This window comes from Crassostrea angulata, chromosome 3, assembly GCF_025612915.1.
Source record: "Crassostrea angulata isolate pt1a10 chromosome 3, ASM2561291v2, whole genome shotgun sequence".
Lineage (NCBI taxonomy): Eukaryota > Metazoa > Mollusca > Bivalvia > Ostreida > Ostreidae > Magallana > Magallana angulata.
Genome location: NC_069113.1, coordinates 9825342 through 9839829, shown reverse-complemented (window position 1 = coordinate 9839829; position 14488 = coordinate 9825342). Strand labels below are relative to the sequence as shown.

The 14488-nt window shown below is 35.0% G+C and overlaps 1 protein-coding gene across 1 annotated transcript in view; it reads right to left on the bottom strand.

Moving 5' to 3' along the window:
* Positions 1 to 13732, bottom strand: part of LOC128175631 (uncharacterized) — a 62110-nt gene extending 48378 nt beyond the window's left edge. Inside the window, exon 1 of the mRNA XM_052841403.1 lies at positions 12796 to 13732. Within this exon, the coding sequence (XP_052697363.1) occupies positions 12796 to 13726 (931 nt within the window). The 5' untranslated portion in view covers positions 13727 to 13732. The remainder of the gene's footprint in view (positions 1 to 12795) is intronic.
* Between the last annotated feature and the right edge of the window lie 756 nt (positions 13733 to 14488).

Below are 14488 nucleotides of genomic sequence, written 5' to 3'. Positions count from 1 at the left end.
GTTGCGTAACGGCGTAGCACATAATGAGTTAAACTAATCATAACGAACATTTTTAGGACTGTAAATACCTTTCATCTAAAATTGATTCTCCTGCAGGAAATATTGACAATCCTATAGGATTTTTTAAATGTCCTATAGGAATTATATTTCCTATAAGAGAATGGTATTTCCTGTAGGAATTTGATTCAGACATGTAGTTTTCCTATCGGATTTTATCAAATCCTATCGGAATTGAAATTCCTATAGGAAGTTCTTGTATTCCGATAGGAAAGAACTCAGTGTTTTTGGCCTACATAATATGAAAATTATGAACGGGGCTTTTGAACAAATCTCGGTGGTAAATATCAGTCTACAGCACATACCCTTTTCGCTTGTGTAACAATTTTGTTCAACCGGATGTTGATGTTGTCAAACTAGATTCAAAACCTTTCCGTAGTTTGAGATTTTCCGGAAAACAACCAAAAATAGCATAATTAAACTTCATTTGCAGATACAGCACAGCCGTTACCGCAAAAAATTAAATAAGTAAAACCAACTTCAATGTTTCAGAAACCAATTTCAATGAAACTATTTTGCGGTAACGAGTGTGCTCATGTTGAAAAAAACTAAAATCAAATAAAATGATCGGCACGTGAAAATTCGTCTGTTCGCAACTTTTGAGAGAAAACGTCACGAAAATATGTAGAGCGATTGTAACTTTCAAGATTGACAGACTTCAGAATAAAAACATCGTCAAGGTGAGTGTTTTATAACTTTCTTTCATTATTGGTCACGTTCATAAACAGATTAAAGCGTAAAATATCGACACAAGTATTAAACGTTTAATCGGCAATACGGTAATATAGCCTATATATGGACAAAGTGAGGCTATATGTATATCAATATATTGTATTCTGGGCAACTCAAAAGTTATTTACTGGGCCATTGATAGAAAAATACCAGCCTTCACGTACCTAATTAAAATTGCACAGAATTAAAACTTACACAGATGTATGCAACATTTAAAGTATAATTTAAAATTCATATAAAGGAGTTATTTGTGATCAATCAGCTGATTGAAGTGTAAATGGTGACTAGTATCAGATGATGATGCAACAATCCAAATGACATTTCTAAAACTTAAATTATGGACACCCAAAAAGTAATACTTACTATTCTGAAGACATCAAAACACAAACCATCAATTCTGAATAATCCTCTGCATAATCAACAATCACAGCTTGTAGAATCGAGTAAATTCGAAATCAATATATTTACCGGAACCGGTTTCACGTTGGATCGCTATCAGAGGTATTCAGTATATAAATAGTGCCTGTTTGGGAGGGTAACAGTTGAAATTGACACCCCGAGAAAACCATTGTCAACCGACGGGAAGCGGAGGTTGACAATGGTTTTCGAGGGGTGTCAATTTCAACTGTTATCCTCCCAAAAAGGCACTATTTATTTTGTTATATTGAATGTCTTAATTTTTAAGAAAAGTTTACTGCTTTTATTACGGGGCGCTCTCTCTCGTACAGAACTAATACTGGGCCAACCTTGAGCTTATTCTCTTGTTGTTGGACCCAGCCTCATAAAACCTCCAACAAGCCAACACGCGATTTAGTTTTCAGACTTTTATATAGACTTTACATGAAATATACTTTTACGTGAGTTTGGTATGCATCAGCACCGAAGGTCTGATTCCAACTGACTATAATTTACAATTCAGAATAATATATAATGAACAATGGAACAACACAATGAAGGATTAACATAAGAAGTACAGATGTAAGTAAATCAATTATCAAACAGTTATTGAGTGACTAGGGACATTTTAGCAGCATGTACATAAAAGGATTAATAAGATGAAAGAAGCTTAAAACACTGTGCCGGATAATTATGCCAGTGCCAAGGTGGCATTTTTGCACCCGCTTAAGCTGCATATATCGAACAATTCAAATATGCAATATGATAGAACATTGCTTAAAGAGTTAACAACCACCTTTGTTATCAGTGTATCTCACCTGTCAGGTAAGATATTTACCTTTCAAAAATAAATTCCTATAGGAAAATAATTTTTCCCATAGGAAAATCAATATTCCTATAGGTAATTTGAAATTTCCTATCGGAATACAAGAACATCCTATAGGAATTTCAATTCCGATAGGATTTGATAAAATCCGATAGGAAAACTTAATATCCTATAGGAAAACTACGTGTCTGAATCAAATTCCTACAGGAATTACCATTCTCCTATAGGAAATATAATTCCTACAGGACTTTAAAAAAAATCCTATAGGATTGTCAATATTTCCTGTAGGAGAGTCAATTCTCCTATGGGAATTATCATTTTCCGATGGGATATTAATTTTTAAAGGTAAATATCTCACCTGTCAGGTGAAACACACTAAAAACAAAAGTGGTTATATACTCTCTAGACAATGGTCTATCATTTGGTATACATGGATTTTTCCGAAACTGCATCTTAAGCGGGTGCAAAAATGCCACCTTGGCACTGGCATAATTATCCGGCACAGTGTTTTAAGTGTCAATAACATAAACAGAAGTCAATTAAAAGATTAGCTGTCCATCACTGAGTGTGCCTCAGGTGGGATTAATGCTGCGCGGAATTTATAACGTTTATAAAACAGTTGTCGAAATAGATGAAAAGTTTTTGTAACAATTAACACAAAGTCCGATAAACATAATTTACACAATAATTAAAAATAGTCCGAAAGATTGAATTTCACACCGTGACACATGCTTCGCGTCCGCGTAAAACACGTCCTCGTGTTTTGAATTTTTATCATCGACGGTAACCGCGTTGTTGTCTTCTTTGCTGCCTGTGTGGTTGAAATCGGCGGTCAAGTTGTTTGTCGTGCAACACGGCCTCTAGATGTTCGTTATCACATTCCAATACATAAATGGTCTGCAGCAGGGCGTTGTTTTGTTCCCTCAGCTGTTTGATTGTGTCGTCAGCCTCTGTCTGAATTTTCATTACATATTGAGAATGTTCACTTCCGATATCTTTTAGTTTCCTCTGCATTAAATCCATGAGTACTTTATCACCGTGTGCCTCTGCTTCTAATTTTTGTATTTTCTTTACATAAATATCAATGTCAGAACGTTTCGAGTTTTCTTGGAGCTTTGTTCTCAAATCCGTATTGTCACTTTGAAGTCTTGCGTTCTCAGACTTAGCACGTTGTAGATTTTCAGCCATACTCTTCGTAAGTAGATCGGACTTGCGTACCTGAATCTTAATGTTGTGTAGCTCAGTTCGTAGAATACTTGAGGTATCAAACAAAGAATGAAATTGATTGTTACGAATTGAATGAAACGGCAATTCTCTCAAAGTACGTTTGTTTTCAAGATATTTGCACAGTCGTTTCATGTCTCGCGTCTTTTTACGACCCAAACCTGCTTCCTTTTCAACACATTTTGTTGGTTTCTTCATCTGTGTAAAACACATTCTGGAATAATGTCCAATTCTGTGACATCGGTAACACTTCTGGTTGAACGCGAAACATAAAACGTTGGGATGCACGTTTCCGCACCTTCCGCACACTGGACGCTGACTTGAGGGGAAGCTGAACTTCTTCTGTCTCCACTGCGGTCGGAAAGAATATTCCATGTTGAATCTAGTTTAAATCGTCTTCTTCATCTGTAGACTCTGAATCTGGGGAAACTCGCTAAACTGTTGTAGAGGTCCAGGATCTGACTACTACAAAATATATGTAGCAGTCCCGGGTGTCGTTACCCTTGGGTTTATCCACCAAGTATTACGGGGGGCTCTCTCCCGTACAGGACTAATACTGGGCCAACCGTGAGCTTATTCTCTTGTTGTTGGACCCAGCCTCATGAAACCTCCAACAAGCCAACACGCGATTTAGTTTTCAGACTTTTATATAGACTTTACATGAAATATACTTTTACGTGAGTTTGGTATGCATCAGCACCGAAGGTCTGATTCCAACTGACTATAATTTACAATTCAGAATAATATATAATGAACAATGGAACAACACAATGAAGGATTAACATAAGAAGTACAGATGTAAGTAAATCAATTATCAAACAGTTATTGAGTGACTAGGGACATTTTAGCAGCATGTACATAAAAGGATTAATAAGATGAAAGAAGCTTAAGTGTCAATAACATAAACAGAAGTCAATTAAAAGATTAGCTGTCCATCACTGAGTGTGCCTCAGGTGGGATTAATGCTGCGCGGAATTTATAACGTTTATAAAACAGTTGTCGAAATAGATGAAAAGTTTTTGTAACAATTAACACAAAGTCCGATAAACATAATTTACACAATAATTAAAAATAGTCCGAAAGATTGAATTTCACACCGTGACACTTTTATATAGGAATAACGTGAATTCTACAGCGAACCGTACGCGCATAATTTTCGCGCATGTAACAATTTTTAATGTTACCCGTTGCTAAGTGCGCTGCTAACGCTGAGGGTAATAGAACGGATTATGAACTGCGTCTTAGCCAATCAGATTTCAATATTTAACATGAAAGTATAACAATATATTTTGTGGAACGCATGTTATGACGAGGTCAATATTCTATTGATCGAATTATTATATTATGATTAGAAAACTTTTTTTAACTGTATACTTTTATACATTGATTTTAATAACAGTTGAACAGCTTTTGATTAAATAACGTTACACGCATGCCGCCTTCGCATTGGCCAGTCAATACTTACGACAAAAAATGAAAACAGCTGGTTTCAATGCGCCTTTTTCTGATGTAAAATGAAACAACATCAGACTCAATATGTGGTGTATTTCTCAATAATTCTCTATATTAACAAATACACATTAATATATAATAAATCAAAAGTTTATCTACGTAGCTATATGCGTGTGCACGTATGTGTAACAGTGTCGTACACATTGTGTATAGAACCATTATTACACGAGCTTGGACTTTCGGTAGGAGGTGACTATCTTGTTTGCGCAGCAAAACAAGCTGTCAAATACTGACCTACTATCTGATTCGCTGATAGAACTAGCTCATCAATATTCATAGACTGACGAAACCTGAACGCTTTTTTTAGTAAACAAAATTTTATTCCACATTCATTTCTACTTGGAAAATACAAAACAAAACAAAATAAACTCGGAAAAGGTACAGACTCCCGTATTTAGATCATCACTTATCTTTTCTTCGGTGGAAGGCATTGTGGAGATTCTAAAATTAAAAAAAAACAAGTCTTTAGTAAATACGACTGAGATCTTTCATAGGCATTAGTAAATAAGAAGTGTAGATTCCTGTGTTGATTTACGGATTTAAAAGAATGTCGATGGCAAGTAAAATGAAGATATTTGTACAAAGTTAATGTCACATGAATTAGATCTATTTTGAAACGAATGAATACACGGAATGCAATGTGTACGAAAATAAGATAAATCAGCACATAATTAGACCAAATTTTTGTTGCAAGTTTTTAAAACATAAGAAACTGTCAAAGGCGAGCGCCCAGGTTGTACATCCGAATTTTGTCAGACCAGGAGCTATAAACCAGCTCTCTCTCTCTCTCTCTCTCTCTCTCTCTCTCTCTCTCTCTCTCTCTCTCTCTCTCTCTCTCTCTCTCTCTCTCTTGCAAACGGCAAACGTAAATTTTTCAAAGATCTAAATTAAGTGTCTTACCAGATAATCGCGGGAATTTCACTGCCATAAGCGAGTTGCCTTCCAGTAATCTCCTCGTTGGATTTGTTGAAGTACTCGCCATGGGAGATTGGGGGGCGTTGGCTCTGTCGTATCCTGCTATAATGTTTTCGAATAGGGTGGATACTACTTCCAACTCCGCGGGGAATTTTTCCTTAAAATGCTTCTCAAGCTTCGCTAAATCAACGTTAACTGCAGCCGATTTAGGAACCACCCCTTCTGCCGTTCGTATAAAATATTTATTTTTGTTGCTATTTATGAGGTGTGTTCTTACTCTTTGTGAAAAGGACTGGGATGCACTATTTTTCGCTTTTAGTCTCATTTCATATTCGTCTCTTTTATGAGACAATTCACGTTCAAGCTTTTTTAGAGTATCGGCAGCGGAATCCACAATCAATTTTTGATCGGGATGTTTGTTCAAATACCCACATTGTTCAGAGGTAACGCATTTGTCGATTCGACATTGTCGAATATTGTGATCCAATCGCAAATGACAGTTCGAGCACTGTTTCCCTCAGCCCTGAACAACTGCACAATACCTATCCGTGAGTTCTGTCACGCGCTCCTTGGCAGACTGGACTTGTACCTCCAACTGGTTCATTTCCTCCTCAATGTATTGAAGGGAATGATCAAGGGGGGATTTATATTCGAAGAAGTCAAACATACTTGCTTCAGAATCTTGTGACAATGTTGGGAAATCCAAGCCTTTTCTCGCTTGCGGTCCCGGATCTTGCTCAACATTTACGCACTTAGATTTCGACCTGTCGTCTGATATTCCAACTTTGTTTCCGGCTGGCGAAGAACCCTCAGTTACTTTAAGGTTAACAACAGCGCGATCACAAATCTGAATTGATCTTACTTGTCGAATGAATTTCTTGAAATTGGTATCCATCATATCAATAAAGTCATTTTCATCATCCTTGTACATGATGCGCAAGACCGGTGTAACGGAGAATATTGACCCGGGTTGAAAATTGACCTGGGGGTCATTTTTCAACGTTGAATATCAGTGGGTGCAAAAACAAAACTCAAAATATGACATACTGTAAATTTTGTATTTACACCCACCCAGAAAAATTGCAATGAACAATATCAAAGTTTCAATTTACTGGGTGAATGTAAAACCAAAATTAAACAATGTGACGTATTGTAATTTTCTTAATTATTTATATTTGTACACTTATCCAGCGAGTTTAAAAAAAGGAGTGTTATTGAATTGAATAGTTTAACGTATAACCATGTATATTCTTAAAAAAACATCTTTTTTTAAATATAGATATAACACAAAACAGCAATACGCGAAAAGTTTATTATGAATAAAAGAGTTATTACATATTAAAAGGGATAATATGTAAATTCGAAAAATAATCATTGAAGTCTCATTGTTGTCCCCCCCCCCAATTTGAAACGTGAACATGTAAATCTAAAGAATGAATATGTAAAAACTGATAATTTTTAATTAAATAAACTCAAGTTATAAATATTGATTCGTTAATTTGTGCTTCTTTGCTGTTAAATTTTGAACCGGTTTCGTGATCAAAATTCAACGATGCGGGTCAATTTTCAACGGATTAGGGTCTTTATTCAACACATTTCGTCACAATATTCAACGTTGAAAAATGACCCCCGGGTCAATTTTCAAACCGGGTCAAAATTCTTCGTTACACCGGCATCCGTCCCAGGTATCTTATCTGTGACTGAATAAGTCCCTCCAGGCCAACATACCCAAGGGATAGAAGTTCACGCAATGAAACTCCAATCATGGTGCATCTTTTTTCTCCGTAATAGTCGTAATGTATCTTAAAATCAATCTCTCGGTAATCATCGGACACAATTTTTGATGACGACATTTTCAATCTTGACTGACCTCCAGGACCGATCGAAATGTTTTGCGCGCTAAAAGTTCGTTGAAGTTGCGCGCCTGATATCACCAACCAATCAAATTTCACTTGATATATACACGAGCAAAAATACATGTAGATTTCCAGTGAGAGCTAGACGTGAGTACATAAATGTGTTTTGCATCGTATGTACAGTTAATTAATTTACTTTATGTACATACTGTTTAGAGATAGATCTATATTGATTCTGTAAAATACTATTTTGGGGTATGAGATGAATCATGAAAATATACAACTATTTGATCTAATTCTAATTTTCATAATGAAATAAAAGCCCGAAAATTGCGTTGTCATTCCGTCTACACCCCCCCCCCCCCCCCCCCGAAAACAAAAAAAAACTAGCACTGATTCGCTTTGGTTCCGCACAGATCGACAACATGGTCTAATAACGAATGATATCTATGATGTTTGATCAATGATTTGATTTAGACCCATGTCAGGATATATTAATTAGATGGAAGAGGGACACTCATACCCCCTATCAGGCAAATTAGGTACCCCAAGAATCATTTGATAGAAGAATCCCTTGTTACGAACTTCAATTTGGGATTTTTTTTATCAGCTAATTAACTCTATTATTCTGTTTTTGCTAATGGATATTTGTTTCTTTATGTTTAATCAAATAGATATCTTAAGTTGATAAAAAAGAGGGTAGTTGCCCCCCCCCCAAAAAAAAATCGTGTATTATCTTAGAAAAGAAAATTTGGGTAGTATTAACCACAAAGCAAGTGAAATTATTAATGTATTGTACATAGATCCATAAATGCTTTACATATACATGTAGTCTATAGATCTCTTAGATGATATTAATTATAAATTATAATGATGTAGTGCGTAGATTGGTGTCGGTTAAAAATAGATATATTTTTAAAATTGACGTAGTATAAGGCTAGCATTTTATTTGAAAAGAAGATAGATATACATGTATATAAAAACATAATTTTATCGTCTTCTTTAATATATTTTTTCTTCTAAAGATCTGCATGTACAGTCTATTTTTAAATGGAATCCTTAAGCAAACAAGGGAGATTGAATATTAATGGAAAATCTCTTTCTAGAGACATGAGAAATGCGGTGATATGCGACTTGGTTAATGGCGGTGCTTCAGTGGGGATCTCAAATTTCCTCGTGGTTTAGGCGCAAATTTGGCAAAAAAGTATAAAATTTCAAAATCGACTGTTTCAAATCTCGGGGCGAAATATAATGAAAACATTTCCATTTCTCCCCGTAAACCAATGAACACAAAAGATCGGAAAATTGGAAATGAAGATCGTGAATTTATCAACGCATTAAAAAACGAAAGACCTTCTATTCAGCTTCAAACAATTCGAGATGAATTGCTCAAACATTCCAACACAATTACAAGCGTCAGTATTTCAACAATTAGCCGTACCATTCGAAAAGATCTGTCAATGACATACAAAAAAATTTGTCTCTACAACAAAAACAGATTTACTTTACAAAATCTTCAGTATACCCAACAATTTTTGAATTATGTTTTTAACAAAGATCCCTTCAGGCTGAATTTCATGGACGAAATGGGAATAAGACTTGCGGACGGGCAACCAACTTATGGTCATTCTGTAAGGGGTTCAAAGTGCGTAGAAATGACCCGATACAGCAGAACTTCTAATTATACAGTTAACTTATTAGTAGGCATTACGGGTGTTAAATATGTTAATATTCTTGATGGGCCATCAGACACCACCAAATACGTTGATTTTGTGGGTGAAGCGGCAAATAGCTTCACAGACGATGGGGAGAGGGCTATCCAGGTGAGTGACGTGCTAGTGGTAGATGATGCCCCTATACACCACCATGCCGCTGAGAGGATTTTAAGGAACTGGCTTCCCACAATTGGAGCAGAATACTTGTTCCTACCAACTTATTCCCCGGATCTAAACCCAGCAGAACAATGTTTTCGAAAAGTGAAAACTTTGCTTAAAAATGACCGGTACAGAGTAAGACTTAGCGACAACTTTAAAATGGCTGTACTCGAAGCATTTGGGGAAATTACTATTTCTGACACACTGTCATTTTTTCACGCAACTGAGTGTGTACATATATACTGGATAAAATCCGATGTCAATAAATATTCATGTGTTTGTCTTCTATTTTTGTTTTGTTGTTGATTTTTTTAACACAAGAGGCATTCTGAATGTGATTGTAGTAAAATGAAGTGAAATTTACCGTGTGAAACATCTCATCGTGAATGAAAAGTCTGACCCAATTTTGTGACGCTGTTTCATATGATATATACAGCAATGGCATGAAGTCGGGTAAGTGTCGTTGCGTTCAATGTATTCATATCTATTAGCCAATGACTGAACAGTTAACCACGAGTTAGCCCCGCCTCGATCAAATCGGAGTTTGTCACGTACATGTAATGCCGAAAGTCCAAGCTCGTGTAGTAATGGTTCTAATACATGTAACGTTATATATGCTAGGCCTGACGTTACAACGGGCGATTGTACAAAATTATGACACCAACTTTGAAATCGTCATTTCAGAAAAATATTGACGCCATTGAAAAAAGGAAAAACAGTTTCCGAAAGTAGACAATCCAGAGAACATGTAACAAAATCAAATAAGACTAGGCCATTTTTCATGGTTCGTGGGTCGAGTTCTTTCAAATTACCTACAGAAATTTTATTTTTCCTATGGGAAAAATTATTTTTGAAAGGTAAATATCTCACCTGACAGGTGAGATACAATGATAACGAAGATGGTTTTTAATTCTTAAAGCAATGGTCTATCGTATGGCATAATTGAATTTTTCGATACATGCAGCTTAAGCGGGTTCAAAAATGCCACATTGGCACAGGCATAATTATCCGGCACAGTGTTCTATATGAAGAGAGATAAGATACTGCAAAATTATAATATCAACAGATCTGATGATTTTTCAATAAATTATTGAAAAGAATGTATATTTAACAAAACTTCGGTTTGCAGCCCTTAAGGTATTTCACTCCTCATGTTTTTATTTCATTGCGCAGATGTTCATTATATTTTAAATGAATATGATTTTATTGATTTAAACCTCACAAGAAGATCATCATTTCATAATTACACAACATTCGTAAAGAAAATCCATTTGAATTCAAGAAACGAACAAGTTTTGGGGGGAACTATTTTCTCGTGCGGAAGGTTTTTTAGTCGAAAATGACAGAAACAAGCAATTTTATGAATTTTCAATATACTTTTCTTTTTATTATACTTTATTCATTATTCTCATTTTTAACATTTGATAGGTTTGTGACATGTTCTATAGGTTCTCTACGACTTGTACTAAACTAAATTTTGAGAGAATGATAGACGTTTAGCATAAAATCATGCAAATATATAGAAGATGTCTGAATTTTTTTAAGCCAAATTTTGCAAGAATTTTACCATTGAAGCCATGTATCTAAAATTTGAAATCACTGACCCCCATGTTTTATTATGTCAAAATGATACTGAATACATATGTAGGCAAACTGGATTAATCTTCTAAAACTCTTGATATTCAAAATGTTTTTATTTCAAATCATATTGTAGCTATTATAAAAATTGTCTATTTTAAGTGCAAAAAGGTCATACAAACATTTATGCAGCTTCATGCAATTTTTTTTTCGTAATCCCTCTATTCAGTGTGACCATTGTACATAATTAAAAACAACATTTTAAGAAAAGAGTTTGCTTAAATTCTGACAACAAATCCTAATCAGGCTGAAATCGCATTTTAGGTGCAAAAAGGTCAATTTAATTGACCATAACTCAGAGGGATGAACACTGACCTCCCATTATCTTTGTATTATTTAAGTGTGTTTTGTCTACAGATTCAATATAATACTTCTCAAGAAATTCTTGATACAAGAACATTGAGGAGTGGGATACCTTAAGTATGTTAAATATTTGGAATAGGTTGACTTTAACTAGCAAAAGCGTGTCAAAACCTCCAAAAAGTGACATTTTTAAAACTTTAATGCCTTTTGTTTTATAGTGTCTGAGCTTCATATGTTTTGTCATGATAGTCTTAATAAGGTTTATTGTTATACTTTCATGTTAAATACTGAAATCTGATTGGCTAAGACGCAGTTCATAATCCGTTCTATTACTCTCAGCGTTAGCAGCGCACTTAACAACGGGTAACATTAAAAATTGTTACATGCGCGAAAATTATGCGCGTACGGTTCGCTGTAGAATTCACGTTATTCCTATATAAAAGCAGTAAACTTTTCTTAAAAATTAAGACATTCAGTATAACAAAATAAATAGTGCCTGTTTGGGAGGATAACAGTTGAAATTGACACCCCTCGAAAACCATTGTCAACCTCCGCTTCCCGTCGGTTGACAATGGTTTTCTCGGGGTGTCAATTTCAACTGTTACCCTCCCAAACAGGCACTATTTATATAATGGTAATCAAACCGATTTCAATCAACAAAAACGTGGAGTTTTAAAATGTCGCAACAATTGAACGTTTTAGAAAAATAATACAAGTCCGTAAATCCGTGGCCATAGTTTGTTTCGTTTAAGGAATAAAAAAATCATTCTTTTAGTATTAGAAGGTGATTATTTCGGTCGGAGCGTGGTCAAATCAAATAAAGCCCGAAGGGCTTTATGATAGATTTGACCACGCCCCATCCGAAATTATCACCTCATAATATTCAAAGAATGATTTCTCATTACTTATTTTTATATTATTTCCAATATCACCAGTTTAAAACACCATTTTAAAATCATTATTTTCATGTAGTACATGCTATGTATTACTACGCGGCGCAGCCAGTAACGTGTTTTGGTTAAGCTGAAAGAGACGCCCATTTTGTGTCGCTCATCTTTAATGAAATTATTGGGTTATAGGCTTCAAAATTGATTCGTTATGTTATCACAGACAAAGACAGTTGAAAATGTAAATAAATAGCATTCAAACAACACACTTTGTTGTAACTGAAATGGCTCAGTGATTAGAGCACCAGGCATTTGGTAACATTATAGAACTAAGGTTTTTAGGTTGTGGGTTCGATACCACCAACACTTTAGGATATATTTTTTTCTTATCTTTTGTTAAAATATTCTAAACTGAATATAGTTAGAAATTTCCATTTTGTAAACCTTTAACAAATCAAATATACTTTATTGAAAAAAAAGCCCTTAAAATTGTATTTTACGACTTTACCAAATGGGCATTTGTGTTATCTTATTCTCCATTCTTCTTTCATGTAAAATAATGTGCATGTAATTACCTGAAAAATGAGCTTCAAGACTGTTAAACTTTTTGCTAGTTGGGGAATTCGCATATGTCGAATTTCCAAGTGATGAATTGAAATGATTCTCTAGGTTTTCCATTAATTCGTTTTCCGCCTCTCTGTGTTTTCTAAAATCTGAAAAGGTGCGTGAAAGGTTCCGTATTTCTACCCTAATATCTCCAAGAACACCGTTTGTCCTGTTGAACAATTCCCCGTTTGATTCTCTCTGAATGACATCCACATGTTCATGTAAAGAACTAACGCTCTCATTAACTGTTTGTAACCTCGTTTTCAGCTCCATAATCATTGCATGATTGTTTATGATTCCGTTCCTAAATCCACTACGTTCAAGCTGAAGTGAGTTAACCTGCATATTAACGTCCTCTTTAACTGTACGTAATTTTGTTTCTAGTTCCATGAGCCTGGCGTGATTGTTTATGCTTCTATTCTTTATTTCACCATTTTCCTCTTGAAGTGAGTTTACCTGAATGGTAAATGTTTCAATAGTCTGTTGTAGTCCTGTTATAGATTTTTTCTGTTCCCCCACAGAATTTATGTACTCATTAACTCGTTGTAATTTCGTTTCCAGCTCACTGATTCTTGCATTACTGCTGTTATTCAGCTGCATATTTTCCCGTTGAAGAGACACAATGGTCTGTTTTAACCCTTCAATTGTTGTTTCACTTGCCCTAAAACTTTGTTTTATAAGACTGACGTCACTGATCAATTCATGGACGTGCTTGACCAAATTAAGACGAAGGGTAGTTTCTTGATTAATCATCAATCTAAGTAGGGTTAATTCGTAACTTTCACTTTTTATGGTCTCCACTGATGATAAAGTCTTGTTTTTTTCATCGGTCAAGATCGATAGATTAGTCTTTACACTAGTAAAGCATAAAAGTATCGCTATCACACAGATCCACTTCATTGTTAGAGTGTGTGATGTGAAATGGTTTATCCCTTACAGAAACAACTATCTATTAATAAGACGTCAAGTGCCCACTTACACCCGAACTTATAACTAGGTTAAGGGTCTAACTATGTCATTTAATTGATAAGTTTAGTAATTTGAAAGTTTACTTTGTCAAACTTTTAATGTTTTTGTTAATGCACAATATGTCAATATTTGGTGCATTTACTCATTTCGAGAAAAGTATAGAGGTAAAAGGGATTCAGCGGTCAGTTGCAAATTCAGTACAGAAAATGATGTTAAATGCACTCTTTACATTGACCATCAGTTTCCGTTTTGAATTGATGTCAGCATATCATTCAGTATGCCTAGTTTTATCTTACATGTTGCACTGAATCTGTATCACACAATGAGCATTGTCATAAATCAAGTCTCTGGCCAAGTTCTTTATAGCGAGCGCAGCGCAGGTGTAACGTAGAATAACGTAAAATAATGACACCCATAGAATAATGACCGGGGGTAATTTTCCGACGTAAAATAATGACCCCCGTTCATTATTTTAGGCAGAAAATGACCCTTTTATACAATATTGAAATGTTTACTGCAGTTTACGGAAAGTAACAATATTAATAATTTCACGCAGTAAAAGGGGAGAGGAGGTCCGGACTCCATCCCCCCTGGATAATTTAATTTTATTCATTTTATTAAAAAAAAAAATAAAACTTCCAAAATATGGCTCGGAACCCTTTAAACGATAGAGAGCTCCGCAATTATAAAAAG